The sequence below is a fragment of the Notolabrus celidotus genome, chromosome 3, assembly GCF_009762535.1.
Source record: "Notolabrus celidotus isolate fNotCel1 chromosome 3, fNotCel1.pri, whole genome shotgun sequence".
In the NCBI taxonomy this organism is placed as follows: domain Eukaryota; kingdom Metazoa; phylum Chordata; class Actinopteri; order Labriformes; family Labridae; genus Notolabrus; species Notolabrus celidotus.
Genome location: NC_048274.1, coordinates 19786909 through 19807924, shown reverse-complemented (window position 1 = coordinate 19807924; position 21016 = coordinate 19786909). Strand labels below are relative to the sequence as shown.

General features: G+C 42.2%; 1 protein-coding gene across 1 annotated transcript in view; it reads right to left on the bottom strand.

Annotated features, from left to right (window-relative positions):
• The window catches only part of LOC117810920 (AT-rich interactive domain-containing protein 3B-like), a 62262-nt gene that overhangs the window by 6771 nt on the left and 34475 nt on the right, over positions 1-21016 (bottom strand). The window contains 2 exon segments of the mRNA XM_034680921.1: positions 415-674; positions 2247-2430. Of these exon segments, the coding sequence (XP_034536812.1) occupies positions 415-674; positions 2247-2430 (444 nt within the window).

The following is a 21016-nucleotide window of genomic DNA, read 5'->3' as shown; positions in this document are numbered from 1 at the left end:
TCAAGTCTCAGTCCATGCTTAACTGGAACACTCCAGTTCAATCCAACCAGTACAGAGAGGCTACATTCTCTGAGGTAAACATTTACCCAGTTTAATATAACCTTCATCAATCCAGAGGGAGCTTTCACAGTATGTATGCTTGGTTTTTATTGCCAGAAACCCTCTTCCTCACCCTTCACTGAGACACACGAGTTGCAGTTTTGCAGAAAGGCTTATTTTAAAGGAAAATCCCAACATACTGTGCACTTGTTTTCTGCACATTTTTGTATGAGGGAGAGATAAGTCTACTTCATACAACATTTATGCAAGTCTGGCACATAAAAGTTGATGTTGCCACACCTGTGATTTCAGATAAATGATAACATTTTAAACCTTCAGGAGTCTGTATGTTCGCTTGTCCGCTTTGTTTCCTACCTTTCTTCAGGGAGGGTCCTGGTGAGGCGTGCAGGCCGTTGAGGGCCGCTGAGGCTCCTGCTCCAAGAGCCGAGAGGTGCATCTTGGGTGGTGAGAGGATGTGGGGAGCAGTGCTGGGAGAGGGGGAGAAGCGGAAGAGGCTGCTGCTATAGCTTGGACGACGACCCTCCCGGCGGTTACTGTCGATGGCGGCTTGAAGCTCACCAGGGGAGCTGAGGCCTTTCCTCTCACACTCATATGGGTACAGGTATTTCATGTACCTGAAAAAAGACATACAAAGATGTGTGTCAGACCACATTCTTTCTAAATGCCTGTTTAATTACTGGAAAAAAAAACCCTCAAATACCACATTATTATGATGATATTGAGATTAAAGATTGGAGATGTGTGTATGTACTATAATGTACTTCATACAGCATTCAGCAGAATATTAGTGTATATTTGAGTACAACAGTGATTACGTTACACTGCATCCTCTGAAAAAGGAGACAAACTGCAGTGAACTTGTTCCTGTAAAATCTGTTTTTGTAGAGAGCCAAGAGAGAGGTAACATATCACCCACTAACTGATCTTTGGACCAAAGTTATCAAATGTAAGTGAATCAGGGATATCAAATGTTTACTGATTGAGTATTTTTTATCATCAGTGGAGTTTGACTGATGGCACATTTTACAAGGAAGGGGTCAAATTGTCTCTTGAGGTAAAAATGTAGAAGTTTGACAAAGTGTCATTGAGCTGCATGAACGGTTTGCGAGAGTTCTCAACATTTTTTCTTTTTGCCTGTCTGAGCTTAAGTCACTGGTTTGGGTTGAATCTAGTGAGAGAGAAAACACTGTTAAAATAGCTATCTTTTTATCCTCATCACTGTCGTCACCATCTGCAGCCTTTCATGCTCCTTTACACATGTAAAAACCGTGTCTGACGCCTGGTTACATGTAGACACATGTCAAAAGATTATAGAAACCGGGTCCTCTTGTTTACATGGCAATCAAAAAATCAGGTTACTCCAGATCTCTGACAGTAACCCTCTTACTCAAAATGAAGTTGCAACACAGTTTGATGAAACCTGACATGAAATATGGACAAAACATGTTTTGCATGCCAACAATCAGATAACAAAACCTAGGCTCCACATGTAAGTACAGTCACAGCTCTGGTATGTCTTTTATAGGGTGAAATGAACATGCAGTACATGCTACATAATGGTGGAATAGCAGCAAAGGATCAATACAGAGCTAAGGGGAGCGTCCATTAGATAGAGCTGGAGGAAAAAAGCTACACAACAGTCCTGCAGCATTAAAAATACATAAAGGTTCATTAGGGCACGCTGCGAGTGGACAGCATAAAGAGGTGTTACATCTACTGAGGGATTTCCATCAAGAGGGCCAGAGAGTTTGAGTCGAGGCTTGTGGAGAGGATGTCAGTCAAACCCCACCTTAGTCATTGTGAACTCTGACCCAAATCACATCAATAAATCTATGAGATTCAATGAGCGCTATGTGTGATGTAATGGACGGAAGGATTGAATGTGAGGAGGGAAGGTGGCCCGGTGGAGGAAACAAACTTGCATGTGTATACACACAGAGGCAAGGGTTAATATTGACATTCGTACTCATACTGACAGACAAAAATCCACATACTCTACTACTACACACACACACACACACACACATACACACACATAAACACATACCCAGTATTTATGGCATAAGGAAGGTGCTTGTTTCCAACCAAGAAGTAGCACACTTGAGATTCTTTATTTACATCCAGTGAATTAAATCAGAGTTGACATAAGATTAACTTTAGACTTTGAATCTGATATAAAGACTTACTGTGTGCGCAGAGTGAAAGCTGCACTGGTGATGGAGGTAGGCAGGTTGAGTCCCTTTGTGATTTCTCTCCAGATCTTCTTGTTGATAACCTCCACCAGGCCTCCCTTCTCAGTCACCAGCTTGTACAGCATGTACAGATCCAGGACCTGCTTGGCCATGATGGGGATACGATTGACTGGGGTTCCTATAGAAGAGAGGAAAAAACATCAAACAAATCAATACATTATAAATTATGCATCTCAATCGGATTAGCTAAGTGACGCACAATAAATGCTCTTTGGTGGATGAGTTTAAATTCAAAATGCATTTATGTATGTGTATGTGCATTGTGGGTAAAGCAGAATGGAAACTTCAACATTTCTCTCATGTGCATAGAGAAATATTTTCACTTTACACATAAAATTGATCTAATCCTGCTACGGTGCAAAGGACAGTGCAGGATGAATTCTAAGCTCTGCATTAATTTATTAATGATGGAACACAACAGGGTCATTTTGTGAGCTCAGAGCTCATCTAAGAGCCATCAGGATGTGATAGGACAAGGGTGAGCAGGCCTGTTGCCTGGACGCCTGTTAAATTTGGCTTGAAAACATATTAGCCCAGTTAAGGCAATCTGGCTTGACCTGGAAAAGGGGATTCGCAAACAACACAAAGCAAAGCGGCTCTAGACTTTTGATACAGATGCATTAATCTTGTCAACAGCTTATCTGCAGTGGAGCTTGCAGGGAGCGCGTGGGGAGGAGGCGGGGGGAGAACGAGGGGGCGGGGGCGGGGGGTGGTTTGCAGTATGCAACAGAATCAAAAAGTGCAATGTGCAACAGTGTAAGCATGGAGCGGGAGGAGGGGGCCGGGGATTGTGACGACCTGCTAATCCATGGGCAGCGGTGGGTGAGGGGCTCCTGGATAGGCCAGTATAATGAAGCTCATTTAGAGGATTGTACTGAGTAAATCCACACCCCTCTGCTGTTAGTGCTGCCGGACCTGGTGCAAGGGACCCGCACAGATTTGCCCTTACTGCTAATGCCAGGCAATCCTTCAGCCCCTCCACAGGCTGCTCTTAACCTGGAATCAGACTCATTAATGACTTTGTAAAATAGCGGTGTGATCAGGCCATGAAGATTAGCCCTGATTCATTTTCTTAAGTTAGCATGTCTTAAAGCCATGTGCAAGGGGCCAGGTGAACACATGGACCTATATAAGATCAGGAAGGTGTGGCAGCAGTGTCAGGGGGGCCATGGCTCTGACCTGTTAAGCATGCTGCTTAATAATGGCTCTAATGTTGGTGGTGCTGCAGGAACTTAAGATATATCCACTGCTCAGTGTGTTGAATAATAATCTCTCTTTAGGTAATCTGCAAATTTAACAGATTTATAGACGACAAAGGCGGGATCTGTGTTTGGGTAAGGTGGGAGATGGTTGTAACCTGTTAATATACACGTCATTATTGAGCAGTGAGTCTATAGATGGGGGCTGGGAAAGCCGTTGAGGCTTCAACATTGAACAATCACTGTTTGCCAACACAGTTTCCCCATTCTGCATGCAAATATTGCAACAAAGGGATTTCAGTAAGGTTTTCAGGGAATAGGCAAAAAATAGACTATACATGAGTCATACACAAAACAGCAAGTAATTATAGGTATATATAAAACAGATCAAATCAAACATAAATGCAGGATTCTGATAGAAACAATGGCTTTTAGGTAGATTTTGAGAAAAAATTCAATCCAATTAAACCTCTATAAAAAAAATCTAATAAATGAATAAATATAAAATAAATATTTGCTAAGTCTATAATGTCCACCTTCAATGAAGTAACTGTGTTTAACATGATTCCAGTATTTTGCATCAGATGGTACAGGTGCTCCCAATAAAACGATTAAATTAGAAAAATTGAACTTATTAATGAAACAAAACTGTTAAAAGTTCACCCTCTAAACAGACCTGTCAGGCATCCTCCTATGGAGCTTTACCACCACTCTGTGCTGTAAGTGTATAAATTGTGTCCGGCTTGTTAAAGCTGCAGAAAATAATGTTCTGGGAAAACAGCCATGTTATCTCCCGAGCCAATTAACAAAATCGCAAAACATGAAAGCCACTGCCAAGATGCCGGCTTCCTTTACAGTTAATGTGGATTAGCTGTGTTGAGAGCGTGAGGACAAGAAAGGAACAATGATTAAGTGTTTAATGTCACGTCTGTACTCCCATTTAGTTATCCAATAAGTGAGATTAGCTGTAATCCTTTAATGCATATTAATTGGTTTTTTTTTATTTGAAACAAACATATATTTATAAACCTTTTCATAACTAGTTGTAAAATAAAATGTAGTGTATGAATGTGAATAATAGTCACAGTCAGCAATGGAGTGTTACAATCAGCAGACCCAGAATACATTTGTTTCCATTCAGTGTTGCTATAGTAAACTAAATGGAGAAAGCAGACTTTTCCCTCTTTCCCTTTCAACATTTCCAGAACATACAGCAGATCAAAGCAGCAGGAATGCTTTGCTTCCAGCCTCGTCAGTTATTTAATGCAGTGCTGGACATCAATCCTGCATCAAACAATTAGTACAACTAGAGGGGTCAGAGATCAGCCAGGGGTTATTGATGTGTGAATTAAACTGCAGGTCAGCAGGAAGCCATGTTTTCATACTGGCCCGGACGTGAACAATGAGAGCACAACAAATGAGACAACAGCGCTGGCCCCATAATGACAGGCCAGCAGTTAGTTAGGCTTTAATTCACGCCTATGCTTTTATTCAGCCCTTCATCAATAGCTGCTGTCAAATCAGATCCCGTTTTATGCATTTACAGAGATCTGTTGTCAAAGGCGTAACAGCAGTCAGCTAAAACAGACTGGCCTCACTTCAGAGGAACAAGTGTGCAGTGTGTTCCCTTTTTTAAACTAAATGGATATCTAATAGTAAAGCAGAGGTGGTTGTGAAACCAGAAAGAGCATTAATTAGTCAACACTGACATAAGCCAGGTTTCATATTTCAACATGCCCCTGACCCCATATGAAAGCACCAGGAAAGCACCTTTGATAATACCGTAATTGACCAAAAATCACATTAGCAACACTCAGGCAGTTAGCCAGAGAGTTCTCCAATTTGCGAGAATCAACGTGCCGCCTGCCTTTGGTGTCCAACATCTGCTCCGTTTCCAACCCTGGAGACATTTAACTCTAACAGGCTTAATTAGACCGGCCCAAAACATCGCTTTTGATCACAGGAGCACAACTCCTCAGCCTCAAAGCTCCTTTAATATGCACCTTATCTTGCTGTTACAATTGTTTTATTGCTTATTTGTCTTAAGAGAGACATCATGATCAGCAATGACACGACACCACTTCCTGGCACAAGGCTATGCAGGCCTCAGACAGTCAACCATTGGGTATTTCATCTCCCTGTAAAGCCCCGATTTGTCCACTTGGCCGCTCTGAGACGATCTGTAATTGGCTGCAGGCTTCACCTCCCATCATCCTTTGCCCCGGACTGATTTTCCCCCAGGGACAGGGCCATCAGGAGCCTAGTGATTAATGGCACCACGGGTCAGAGGTCGCTCTGGTGGGAAGTGCCACGGCTGAGGGCCCCTGAACCACTCCCTAAATCCTTCCTCCAACTTCTAGTGAGAACACAAGAGCCACACGGCACAAGTCTTCAAACGGCTAGACTTCTCATGATAAGAGACGCAGATAGAGAGTCAGACAGACGGGGGATAGTGGACAAATAGTGCCTTTAAGGGGGAAAACTTTTGGAGAGTTTTGTATCATAGGGCCAACAACTTGGGCAAAAAACTTACAAAACTTTGGGTCCTGTGATGATTTCCCAGCTGGGTAGAAATTGTACACTATTGGAAAAATCTACCTTAATGCACATATGAATGAAAGTTATGCACAAATCAAATGTGTTACTGTTTAAAAAGCCTTTTATTATATGTAATGCTGGAGACACTGATCAGATCTATCACATTTGCTGTGATAATCCCATTACGCAAATCACACTGACTGAGACAGACAGACTGAACATGTGAGCTAACATCAACAATTCCCACCTCATATCACACCCGCTTTCTATCTCAGTGAGGAACAAAAAAAAAAAAAAAAAGGGAACAAGGTCATTTGATCTGACCCCTGACCTATTTTTAGTAGGAAACAGCTGTTCACATTAAAGGGCCTCTATAATAAATCAATCGGGTGCCCCTGACGCCAGTAGTGGTAAATTACATATCGCTGACTTCACATGATGGGCATTTTTTAAATAATTAAGTGACAGAGCGACAGCCTTCCAGCAGACAACACACTGGAACTTAATTTTTTACTGAAAGAGCATTGGCTGGTGTGAGGTTACACTACAAATATACAGTGAAGACAGAAAGAGGGAAAGAGAGGGAGGGAAGGAAACGTCACATCTCATGGTCCTTGGCTGTTTATAATCTTGTGATCGATTTGAAGATTATTCTGTTGGAATGATCAACACTTTTGGACCGAGCTTATTTACGTGAGAGCTGCAGGAGACAAGCACCACACAAGGAAGCAATGGAGGACAGCAGGGTGGAGAAAGGATGAGCAGAGATTAATACAAAAAAAGGGGGTGAAAGAAAAGAGAAGGCATGAAGAGAGAGTTTTTCCTGCCTTTGTGAGGGAAGGAGGGATGAAAAGAAGGAAAAAAAGGGGAAGGGGGGGGGGTAGTCAGCCAGCTGGAGAAAGACTGGATTACTGCTGTAAGGAAGGTGTCAGCCAAAACAAACAGCCTCTGGCCTCATGGCAGTGTCTGAGTCCTTTCAGAGCACCCACAGCCCAGACACCCACCCACACCTTCCTCTTCCTCCTTCACTCCGTATCTGTACATTAGGTTAGACTGACTCTACCTGAGCCACGCTTGCATTTTTTGGGTCAATTTAATACACCTGAATCCACATTGAAACTTAAATTAAAAACCAAAGCATTAAAAACACATTATCAGTGCACAGGGGGGCTGTATGAGGGAGAGAGAGCAGGACCATTCTTAGGGCGCTTGACAGGGGGCCTAAGAATGTTAGAACTTTTGCAGCAGTTGAGTGATGGAGCCCAATCATATATTTGTTCTATGAAAATCAGGGTTCAACTCCTCTTTGGCAATTTCAGGCCCATGAAATTGAGACTTCTGGAAATGATGAGCAGACACAAACTTGTCTTTTCTTATTCGATCTCATCAATCACAACAAGCCTTTTCCAGAAGAGAACAAATTATGTCACTAAGACAACAATTGTATAAAATATGGATCTGTAGTCTCAGGGACGTCATCCGTTGTTTTCTTTTTTTTTTTTTTCTTTTATATTTTTGGCCCTTTTTTTGCCTTTATTTATTTAGGACAGCTGAAGAGAGACAGGAAATGTGGGGAGAGAGCGTGGGGAAGACATGCAGGAAATGGTCGCGGCCGGGAATCGAACAGGCGACCCCTGAGACGAGGACTATAGCCTCTGTATGTGGGGAACTTAGACAGCTAGGCCACCAGCGCCCCATCTGTTTGTTTCTTAAGAGATATTGTGAAGTTCAATAATGGTGGTCGCCATGTTAAAAATACTGACTACAGCTAACCTCTAGAAAATAAAGAATCAGGTCAGGTGTGGGGTTGAGGCAATAGCCTAGCCAACTGGCATACAGCTACAACATCTAACTGTCAGTCAAATCAGCCATGATCCCAATCCTGTAAATTTGCAAAACTCTTCTCTTAGTAAATCAAATCAGCTTAGTTGTAAAAAAAAATGTATCCCCTGAAAAAGTGTGTAAAATGACAGAAACAAGGTATAAAGACCAAAACAGTTTTTCATTCTGAGCTGTAAATGTGTAGGTCTCCATTGAGTACAGGCTCTGCAGAGGTTTCTTTGGCCTCAGGCAGGTTAGAAAAAAGCGACATTTTTGGGGATTTCGTCACAGGCTTCATTTTTCAAAACAGGAGATTGCCACTTGGTCTTAACAAGCAGTGGTTAAGTCTAGGGATGTCCTGATCCGAATCTCAACAATCTTACCGGAAGTGATCTGATCAATTTTTAACTGATCTGAGATATGCGATCATATGTATTGTCAGCTGTCGTAAACTGAGCACAAATTAGAGCAGAACGTAAATGCTCAAGTAAGCATTACTCTGTCGTTAAAATTTCAGCAGTGTGATGACACAGATAACGACAGTATCACAATGTGAAAAATGACTTCACCTCTTTTTATGTGTTGTTTTCTCTCCTCTAAAGAACATGCATATATTTACATAATACATTAATCTGTATAAAACTATAAATATGTTCCAAGACGATTGTACATGAAAGAAATATTTTTTAGAATTAAATCTTTATGTTATGCGTTTTTATTTTGAATTGAAGGATACAATCAAATAGAAATTATGTGTATTTTTTTTTTAATAAATATGCTTTTTTAGATACACCTGACTAAACTACTCATGTCCACTTCAAAGTAATTTATACCTTCCATTAGGTAAAATAGTTTAAAAGTGTAGCCTGATTCTAGGTATTACAAATCCAGACCAGTCCAAACCCTTCATTAACCCAGGACAGACACTGACAGGAGAGACAAGTGTCTGGACTCCACATGCTTTGAGTTTACTTTACGTAGAGCAGCCCCTGGCTGTTTAGTTTATATGCCGGTACGTCAGGGCAGCATATTGTCAGGAGCCTGCTGTAAGCTGAGGCACGTTTGTTTTATTTTTAATGCATGGCCAGGGACATAAAAGGTAAAAAAGCCTTGAGAGTATGGAATTTGCTATCTTTAGTCCAGGCAGAGCCACCACTCACTCGCATGACGGACCAATTCATATCAAGTGTTAAAGATACGTCCCCTCCACATAAGGGAAGTTAAATGTAACGTTACACTTTAGATACATCGCTATTCTAAGCACGAAGCCACAGCTGGTAGAGAAACAGACACAGAGATAGAAAGAGAGGGACAGTTGTCTAGTGAGGTCTATAAAATAGGATGTGGGTCGATATGCTCTGTAGTGTAGGATGCATAGGTTTCATTCCTGTCATGTCAATAAAATGCAATTAATGTGAATGGACAGAGGCAGAGAGGCAAACAAAGAGAGCAGGGAAATACAGGAGAGAGAAAGAAATAACATATCTTCTCCCTGCTGTATTTCACCATGATGAAAACAAGAGATCAGAAGCCTTTCTCCACCTGTGAGTTGAACATAAAAGAAAAGACATCTAACTAAATTAAAAATAATATTAGGTTAATGTGATGTTTCATTAACTAAAGTGTCACAACCATAGACTCTAAAAAAATGACATAGTCTCAGTGATGCCAGTGGTTCCTGGAGTAGTTTTGAAGTCCATCAATGATGGTAACCTTATTGGATATCCTGACTCAACTTAACTTTCAGTCGACTTAGCATGAGTCAAAGTGGTGTGCATGAGGCAGGCCTTTAACCTCCTTGCTTGCAGTTACAGTGTGCCTGCCTCTACAAATCCTTGCCTGTCATCACTACGCCTCTTTACTTACACAAACTGACTCAATGTGTCCCTGAGTGTGATTTTACATGTGGAGGTGGAACCACTTTGCGCCACTATTCCGCTTCTATGCGTCACACATCACAGACGATGCGTAAAATGGGCTTAAACTGCTAACCGGTCAGAGCTAAGCGAAGGGAATCCTGACCTAGAGACAAACTTTAACTCAAACTGAGGCAGCTCTGCTTGGACCTGGACTGAAACTTGTGTTGCAAAGCAAGTCAGTGGCAAACACATTTCTGTTCCAAATCTTGTTAGCAAAGAATTTTATCAACGCCCACCACCAAGCTGGTTTGTTTTGAGGAGGAGATGTGTGTGAATAGTTCATCGGTCGGGGTCATTTGAGAATGGGTTTGTTAAAATTTCAGCCTGCAAGGCGTTAAGACCTGCATTGCTCAGTTAGGGTAACAGAAGTCGAGAGACCGGCATGACAAAATGCTTCTCAACTGATGATTGCAACGTCAAATTTTAAGGAGGAGTCAAATTCAAAAATGGATTTATTAAACCACTACAGCATTCTTTGGAGTTGCAATCTTTAAAAAAAAAAAAGGAAATACTACAGGAAAGAAGCAAACATCAGATGATTGACATGTCACTTGCATATTCACATAGGAGATAGTGAGAGGAGTTTCTTGGTAAAAATTATTACAGCACACAGGCAGCCAGTATATTAAAGGAGCTGTCTGTCTGTGCACCGTCAGCCGCTCCAGCCTGTGTAAAACATTAAAAAACTGGCGAGGCTCCAAACAACAGCCAGGATCTGTAAATCTCACTGGGGGCTGTTCACACACTGGGTAAGCTGCCAGACTACAAATAATGACACTATTAGAACTTGAATTACACGATTAGAAGTTTGTCAGGTGCTATCTGGAGATAAATCTCTGCACTGAAGAGCCTGGTGCAGCTCTATAGAATGTTTAAAGTACAGCTCCTGTCCAGAGCTCGTCTTCTGACAGTTACTCCCATGAAATATCTTCAAACTGAATTAGAGAGACGGACAGAGAGAAAGAGAGACAGAGAGAAAAGGAGAGAGAAACTTGACTCCTTCTGCGTGGGTCATGAAGATGGGTCACCTGGTGAAATAGAGGGGGAGGGGGATTGAAAAGGTTGGATGGCGCGAAAAGTGAGATGGCCTCTCCAACTGTAACCCAAGTCCTCTCGTTCCCCAGAGACCCGGCAGATCAACTGACTAGACCCCAATCAACATGGGCTGATACGGAGCTGACAGAGAGATAGATGAATGGACGGAGGAGTGAATGGAGGGGACGGACAGAGGGATGGCTGATGTGTCTTATGCTACATAGTTTGTTTGGGTCACTAGTCTCTGAATTTCTGAAGGATCCTAAATTAGAGAGGACAGCTGACGAGTGAGATGTGTTAGACAGGGAAGAACGGTTTGAGATGGATTTTCTCAGGGTGTAATGTGTGACTTTACAGGAATACTGCACAGTATATTCTATGAGTTACATGTGATTTGTGCAGGATCTCACCACGAGTCAAGACTATTTGAGATCACACAATGTAAACAACGCAGGCATTGCATGTTTAAGCTATAAAATACTTCAAATGTGACATTAATGCATGGGAATTTGTGAACATGATAAAGAATAGGTAGACTGATGATGGCTCAAAGGAACTAGGAGAGAGTCTGCTGGTCAACCATCATTTTATCTCCCCCTTATATGTGAAATGTGTTTTCTTCTGCATGTCAAAAAGGAAACATGCATTCATCCATCCATCAGTGCTTCAGGCTGCGTCATGGATCAGGTTTTGCAGCCAAAACAACCATCTGTGAATGTTTGTCTTAAAGTAGTTAACAAGTTTTATTGAGCAGGTGTCTGATGACTCTGCAGTTCAACACCCTGAGGCCGGTACTTTGATTAGTCTTTACACTAACTTTATGATTAATGACACAAGCAGTAAAATATGTTTTTTGCATTGTACAGACAACCATAAGATGTTGACTGAAAAGTAGCCTTTCTTTAGCACTATAGGTTCTGGGTCCACGCTCAAACTGCAGAAGCCACTAAAACCTGTTGCATTACTCATGCATGACACATATGCATGTTGTGTGTGAACATTTCTCCACCCTGGTTTCATAATTCTGGTAAGGCTTGTTTTGCGGAAAGCTTTGTTGCACCTGTGCTTATAAAAAAAACTGTGTAACTTCCCTCCTTGTTCTGAATATATAATAAAGTCAGTTCTTAAAAAGTGTTCATGTTTAATTCTGCTGCGATGGCTTAAAATAATCAATTCTCTCATTTCAGCACCTGAAGCTCATCTCCGCTACATGTTCGAAGTGGCTTTGAGAACATTAGTTGTTGATGAGTTGAACATATATTTAGGCAAAGTGATATCTATAAGCAAGCGTCAGACACACGCGTGAACAGCAGGTGACAGCTAAAGGAAATTTACAGTTTGTGGTTGTTAGAGGAGGGGGAGGTTAGATCTTTGTTGACATATGCAGCAGTTATAAACACTGATGATACAGGCCTATGTTGTGAGTTAGAGTTAAATGTCAATAAAAGTTGTTTTCCAAACTTTCCAAAAAACTACTCAAGAACAAGCATGAGACCGTTCAAATATGTAGCTATTAACAGAAGTACTACTACCAAAAACGTTTGAATGTGTAAAGATGCTAAATCAGCTGAAACACTGAATATTAGACCCTGAATAAGAGAACGTTTAACTCCTCGCCTCTTTACGTCACGATTTAAAACTTAAGAGCTTAGTCAAACATAGTGGATGACCTCTGCTCTATATTTACGCACATCTGACTGGAAGATCAAGTGAGAGAAAAGTAACCCAATAGCTTGGCCTTGTAAACAGCCAACTCTGATCTTTGCAGAAATGTCAAGAATGTATATGTCACAGCAACATGACAATGGCATGTTGTATGCATAATAGAGGGAGGGGCTGTGGCATCAACTGTAGATTCCTGTGATAAAGCTGCAGAGGTTAGGCTTAACTTTTTCCACCCGAGTAGCTTGATACAAGGCTAAAAGAAATTCTAAAGAGAAAGAGTTAGACTACAAGCGAATATTAGAGAGACTACATGAATGCGTAAACATTAAAAATCAGGAAAGGTCAATCTAGACCATGCTTAAGTACAAGGAGGGAAGAGGCTAAAGGAGATATACAAATACATTTTGAGTGATCAGAAATTAAAACCGGACTCTGTGACTGCAGAGGATGAGGTAATCTGTGGTAAATGTTGATGACGGTTCACTGGTCTAACTGGGATTGCTGGTTTTAGAGTAAAGCCTGGTTTATACTTCTGTGTTTACTCTACGCCGTAGTGGCCAGCACGGCCATGAGCACTACATATTTGTGCATATGAGCATCTGCCTCACTCTGCAACACTCCAGCCCCGCTCCATTTTCTGCTTGCTTGTCTAAAGTGAACTTTGGCGACTGAGCGTATTACGTTCAATTAGGGCTGATTAATGTAGCTCATACAGATATTATTACAAAGAGGAGCAGAGAGGAGAGGTAGGAGGAGGAGGAGGAGCAGCAGGAGGAGGAGGAGATGGAGGAAGAGGAGGAGGAAGAGGAGGAGATGCAGGAAAAACCAAGCTGCCCAAACACAGGGATTGTGGCCTGCATTGTTTCAACACGTAGTTACATTTTAGAGGAGCTGCAAGTCCGGCTACATGCATAGGCTTCTGCATGGAAACAGGACTTACGGCGTACACTACAATGTTGATTTAACACAAATGTGGAAACCAGGCTTAAGTAGGTGGCAGTGATATCTTCACTGGCAAGTGCAACATTGAGAGTCTCCCTCTCCCTCCTATCAGGCTTTATAACATAGCTAACTGCTTCAATCAATGGACACCCGGACTGACAGATAAAGCCATCAGCTGACGAGCCCCATTTGTGCCCCAGCACCACTAATCAATACAGGAGACATCAGCTGCTATAAGCCGAGGACATAGAGAGAGAGAGAGGGAGCAAGAGAGAGGGATATGTTGAAACAGGCGATAGGGATTGTTGGGGGTTGTGCACTCATCTTGAAAATTTTAACTCCCATCAATGCTAATTACTTTTGGCTTTAGGAATCCATGACAGTGAGTCACACATTTACCTTTCAGGGATTCAGCTAATGCTCTTAATGCAGATGGGCTTAAAATGGAGGATTCCGATATTACGACCAATACTATTTTTAAATAAAAAACCTTATAAGAGATACAAGAAGACAGCAGGGGTGGGAGAAATTATAGATACAGCATGACTTTGTCATCCTGACTTGTGCAATTCAATTATGGAAACACTGGTGCCAAATATCGGTTTAAATTTAAAATGAATACACCTCTCTGGGCTGTTTAGCTTCCAGTTTGTGTCACTGCATCACTTCTTCATGACTTCTCTCAGCAGTGCTAATGGCATGAGTCCTTTAGTTAATCAGATATCTAAATTATCATTATAAGAATGTCTTGTAATTTATCAGTTATTGTGATATCATTGTATTTGTGGGCCATGGATCATATAATATCATGAGCAAGTTATCCTCAGTCCCACCCCTTAGAAGGCTGCTTAATACTTTATGTAAACCACAAATAATTCTTAATCCCTAGAAGCTTTTAATACTTTTAGTGGAGTTACACAACAGAGTGAAATGTCAGGAGGGAGATTGTGACATACAGAATAAGACACCATGAAAAGTCAAGTTGTACAAGATCAAAACTTCTCTTTGCACGCTCATCTTTTAGAACTTAACAATGACTTTTATGTATATATGTATGCTAACAAACAAAAAACCACATCAACTGCAATTCCATCCACAAAGAGGCTATAACATTTTCCCTCTGTGTGCTTCATGTCCATTCCTTCCCTCAAATCAAGCGTCTTGTTTTCCATTAGGCCCCTTTGCACTCAGATCTGCCTTACTGTGTGGCTTATGCAACACTGCTGCAGAGCTGCACTGGAAGTGAGCTCAGGGCTATTGTACTGGTGTAGGGCTCCTCTGGGGGCTGTAATGTGTTTCATACCATCCATCACAGGGGTGTGGAGGCCAGGAAGCTTTGCTTTAAGAGCACACACAGGACACAGATGGAGAAGCAAGACACGCAGATATGCAGGGATAGCACAAGTTTGGGAAATTTGTTGATCGCAGGAGAGCACAGTGTGGGAACAATTTAACAAAGACTACACTGCAACACATATATGTATTCGCGGAAAAAAGGTTGATTATATGTCATGGCGGATGCAGGTGTGTTTTCAGAAAAAGGAAACATTCAGAAGTGGATCGAAATGTGGCTTTTGTTGATTAATAATTGCCTCTGGCTTCACTTGATATTCAAAATTTATACTCCAACAATCAAGTGATTACTAAAGGTGTTTACTGAAACTTTTCTCTGCTTCTATAATCAAAACATTTCTTATTACTTTTGTCTTTTTCTTTCTATATTTGCTGATTTCTTTACACCACCTCCCTTCCAACCTCTAATGCAGAAATACTTGTGCTTTGCCCCAGACTGTTTTCTCGTTATGCCTTCTACAAAGCTCCTGTGACAAAGACGACATAATTTGATTGCCATATTTGTTTCTCAGAGTATTTGCAAATGTTTTCCAAAGACGACAAATCAAGATACATGGTTGTGCTGAGCAGCCGGTGTTATTTTTACCCTGACCGATGACCTTGCTGGGAAGCATGAATCTGCTAGAGGCCTGCACTCGCCGTCCTCTTCCCTGCTCATTTACGTATGAGCCTGGTGATTAAGAATCTCCCAGCTCTGCAGCTTAGAGACTCAAATCCCTGTACAGTATGGTCGTAATTAAAGATGGACAACACAGTGGCAATCCAGGGCTGAGGAGCAGTCTGGCAGAGGAAATAACAGGGAGGCAGTGCGGATTGGGGGTTGGAATGAGGAGACAGAGAGAGGAAGAGACACAAAGAGCAGTCTAGGTGGGCAAGAACAAACAAAAACAAAAAAATAAAAAAGGTTTAAGATTTGAATCTAACGGCTCCCAGCACACTCTCTCTCACACACACACGCACACACTCACACAACATCAGGAAAACTACTATTTCCTTTTGTTTTGAAGGAAGAGAAGAGCACAACCACAATAAATGTGCTTGCTCCCAAAAGGCTGGGCTATAATTTGCGAGCAGACGGGTGGAGTTTACCAAAAGCAAAGATAATCGCAGCCCTCAAATACATCAACATGCTACCCACAAAATGTTTGATCACAAATGTATAGGAGAATGTGTCCAATAAGAATAGTCTGGTCTCTTCTTTTGGAGTCTCTCTTGGGGTTATGATTAGAAAGCAGTGGTTTGAATATGTGTATCATTTGGGTCCCCACCCTTTCCTGAGAGTGGGGGCCCTTTGCTGCCACTGCTGGTCTTTTAGTGCATGTGCCTGATTATCTTTCTGCCTGGCTGGTGAGCTCGGTCAGCTCCATGCTGCTGTCAGTGCTTTCAAAAGGACATGAAAGCGCGTGGCCTCGTTCCTACACATACTGGCCGATGCCTCCTTTAACCTCCCCTCCGTCACCCTGGCACCCTGTCTCCTACTGTGGTCTCCCTGTCTGCCCTCTTCATCCTTCATCCGCTCTTTTCTCCTTTTTCACACGTACAGACACACGACGGTCACTCCCTTGTCTGCTGTCCGTCAGAGTTGCCCTATCAAAAAGGTTGGCCCCCACTTATTTGGAGATCATTAATCATCCCGTGTAGGACAGGAGGCCCCTTAATCCAGCCCCCCCCCCCCCCCCCCCCCCCCGGCCTCACCAAGCGGGCCACAGCATGGCCCTCCACCCCTATCCCCCATGGTGTTATCAAATTTCAGTGGTTGTAACTGTAGCACAATAAACAGAGGGGGATGGAGAATGGGATGGGGGTGAAGGAGGAGGAAGGGGATGGAGACGTAAAGACAGAGAGACAAGAGAGGACGAACTGTAATTTCCTAATGACACTTTGTGTGAAAGATGCTTCAAGTCAACACAACTGCATCTATTCTGAGAGGAAAGAGTCAAAACAGGAACAAGATAAAAAAAAAAGTGGTCACCAAATTGTAGAAGAGAACTTTTAAAAAACTGTGATAGTTTTCCTGCAAAGTAGCAGTTCACGAATGAAAACAACCCCCCAACAATCCAACACACACACTCTAAAACGGACAAATGTTCTCACTAAGCCCAGTGTTTTTGTTGTTAACCCAACCAGGTGCTGCCACTTTCCAGAAGTTGTGGGGTGTTAACTAAAGGAAAATGAGGCCATATCAAAGAGCCAGAGAATGTTCCTATTGTAGTGCGGTGTTTGTACAGAGGTCCCGCCTGTTACGAGGGCCAGTGTGAGGCTGACCGGGGGAGTAATATAATGCATACATGGATCCCCCAGAGCCCATTCATGGTGTAATTGGTGTGGACAGAGCTCTTGGTCTCAGGGTTACAGTTAGGGAACTTCCTCTTATGTCCTGCTGGGAGGCCACTCTGCACCATAAATACAGAGAAATCATATAGCTTCAAGCACATGTTAAATTTAGTTTTACTTTAAATATCAAAAAATGGAAGAGAAAACGGGTGTTGTGTTGTGTTAATAATGTTTTTCAGAGCTTTTATATGTTTAAAAGAACAACTAAATTAAAAAAATCGACCTCCCTAATTCTAATAACACCAAATAAAAGCCCATCTTTGTTAATTTATACCATGAAATTGTTACTGGCAGCCACAGTGTAGGTTTACAGGAACACACGGCAGAGCCACCATCACTGGGATTCTCTAAGGAGCTGCAGCTGAGTGACACATCTTCATTATAATCATTACTGTCTCCTTTCCTTCCCTCCTTCTCCGTCCTCTAATTCTATGCATCCTTCTTCAGCCCCATCAAGACCACTGCAACATAATGGCATGGACAAGTCCGGCTTAAACTTTATTACTATTAACAGGCCTACATCTAATACGCAGGGATTTCCCCCTAAAATAACTAAAGCAGCGATAGCACACCATGTGGTCCCTCTTAAGCTGAATCTACACTTCCCATTAAAAGTGTCACACCAGGGTGGATGTAGCCTCTGCTGACCGCGATGTGTGAGGTTTTCTAGCCGGAGTAGAAGGAGCTAAACACTTGTCTTTCCCCCTCTGCCCCCCCTCCCTTCTCAACTGGTGATTTCTCTGAACAGGAGCCTCTCTCTCTCTGCCTCTGTCCATCACAGCCTGCGGCCATTAATCATCTCAAGTGGACAGCGCTGACAGGCAGTTGGCTGCATCACTCTTTTTATTTTCTTCCTCTTCTTTTTTTTTCTCCATCGCACACCGGCAGCTCCCGCAGCCTCACTTACCACCCCAACCCCCTCATGATTACCTTCTCACAACGCACCTCCTGCCCCCCAACCCCCATCCAAAACAAGAAAGTGTCCTGGGTGTCAAAACAAAACAAACATTCACCCATTTGCTTAATCGAAAAGCTTTGAGGTGGTTGATGGCATCAAGCCGGCGTCAAAGCTTTTTTCTGCACTCCCTGCTGGGGTGAAACAGCACAACACATAATGGATATGATGAACAGTGATGTCGGCACAACTCAGAGGCTAATATCCTCCACCCACATATGCTTCAGACATGAGCAGGTCTGGTGCATTTACATGACATTTGCATGTGATGGCGATTAGCGTATTTGCAATGAGTGCAAGGAGGTTCTTTAAAAAGCTTGCAAGATATGAAAGAAATATACAGCAGTCGATAACTTTGTTCAATGTAACAACAACAATACAAAGTTTGATAAATACATGGACATTAAAAAATTAGTATTTTCGAACTGGGGGGGGGGGGGGGGGGGGGGGGGGGGCTTTATAAGATAGGACAGCTGAAGAGAGAAAGGCAACGTGGAGATTGGGGGGGACGTGCAGCAAAGTGTTGTGGCCGCGAGTTGAATCCGCGACCTTTGCTAGGAGGCCTCTGTACATGAGGTGCATGCCTTAACCGCTGGGCTAACCAGAGCTTTGCCAACTCACATTTTTAAGTTTTATTAGCAGTTCTCCATGTTTTACACATTATCTGTTTTTTTTAAGTTATACTTTTTGGCCTTCTTGCCTGTATTCCATAGGACAGCTAGGGAAGACTTGCAGGAAATGGTTGCGGCCGGGAGTCGAACTGGCAACCCCTGCGACGAGGACTGTAGCCTCTGTATGTGGGGCGCTTAGACCGCTAGGCCACCAGCGCCCCTTTTATCTGATTTTGGAATGATTATTTTAGGGGTTTTACCTTTGTTTAGATACAACAGCTTTTAAGAAGAGAGAGGGCATGGGGGGAGAGAGAGGGGGAATGACATGCACCAAATCATGCCAGGACTGGGAATCAATTCTATGACCAGTGCAATGAGAGCTGAAGGCTCCTAAATGGAGCGCTTGCTCTACCAACTGAGCCAAACTAGCACCCCAACATTAACTGTTGTTCATCATATATCTCTCCTGAATCTAAAATAAATCCAACATCTATATATTTTTAAATCACTGAATTAGCACCAATCAATCTGGGTGTAGCTGATTGCTTACTTGAGCTACATTTGTACATTTTTCTATTTTCTATTTGTACATTTATATATATTTATGTCATCTATTTTATTTTATTTTATATTATTGTATTTGATATTTAAACGGAGAGAAGTCAGACGAAATTTCATTGGACTTGTACAACGATAATAAAGCTGATTCTGATTCTGATCCATCTAAATCAAAATATGTGAAAGCTAGCCATCATACCCAGGGTTCTGTCTGACAGGTAAAAAGTGATCATGCGGAGGGAGAAACCATTGTTTTTTTTCTGTATATGTTAAAGCTTTTCTTACTGCAATCAATTTAGACTTTCACAATGTGTTTACTGCAAATGCTCACAAGACCAAATGTAAATGCTGTAAATGCACAGCCCTTCTTTAGTAGAATAAAGCAGAATCTTCACAGACAAAGGCAACAAAAAGTATAGTGAGCGGTTGATAATAAAAGCCAAAGGGACCAAAGAATGTATGTTGGAGTAGTTTGGCCAAAAGATCTGCTGGAGAGAGGTTGTATCTGTGTTTTCTGCCTTTCTCTGATACACAGCCCATCAATGGGCCCCTTTACGCACAGACAGGATTTAGGACAGCTGCTAAAATTCCTCAACCATTAACACACACACACACACACACACGCACACGCACACGCACACACACACACACACACACACACACACACACACACACACACACACACACACACACACACACACGTGCCTGTTTTTAAGCGCAGGGGCAGGAAATGGGAATCCCTCGTAAGTTTTCCTTCCGCTGTTGCTTTCCTCTCAAGGCCTTGAGGCCCCACGACGAGGTGGGAAAAGCACTTCACCATTTGTCTCTCTTCATCCAGATATTCGGCTGGATTTCAAGTAACCTCAAAATCTGTTTTACAAAATAAGATTTATGTCTTTACGCTTTCTGCACACAACATAAGGACAGTTAAATGGAGCTGCTAGCATTTCCCTTTTCACATGCTGTCACTCCCACACTTCTTCCACATGGTGACCTTAAATTAAAAAAGCTTTCTAAGTACTCTTTCATTACAAAAAAGAGTTGAATAATCTTGACCCAATATCTATAAAGCGAAAAGGAAGGCGGAGTAAATGCACAGTAATTAGAGGGTGCCATCAACAAGAGCTCAGCCGAGCTTGCTCTTCATCTCATATAGTCTTGGCACTGAGAGCAAAAAAGGGAATCCAGCCAAGCAATTTGTTCCCTGTGATTAAGATTCTTGTTTGAGAGACAGCAGAGGTCAGCCAAGTGCCTCTCGTCTTAAAGGGAGGGGGGAAGCTCTCGCACTAGTAGCTGAAATTATACCCTACCCTCCTGCACAATGCTAGCATCAGGTCTCTAGTGTCAACAGCAACATCCCTGTCATATCCTGCATCCATATTTGAAGCTTTGTGAAGTCACAGCTGCATTCTTTTTAACCTCTACAGTTAAAAATGTATGAATTGTATTTTTTTTCTGTGCTCTTTCACTTTATAAAAAAACATACATTAATTTCTCACATATATTCCTCTTCCTCTGCCTCACTCTTGTGTATTATAGATGAGCACTCTAGAGACGTGGTTATATTTGTTACAACTGTTGTCGAGCACTGACCCTTACAACCTCTCACCCGCTACTGGTCACTCGTGCGGGTGATGGTGATACAGACACTTGATCCATGCAAGCTGATTCAAGTTGCACTCATTGTAATTCACGTTGGTAATGTAATTTGGCTAAACAAGTCAGCCAAAAGGAAATGAAGGGCTCTCATTTTGAAATTTAAGATGCGAGTGGA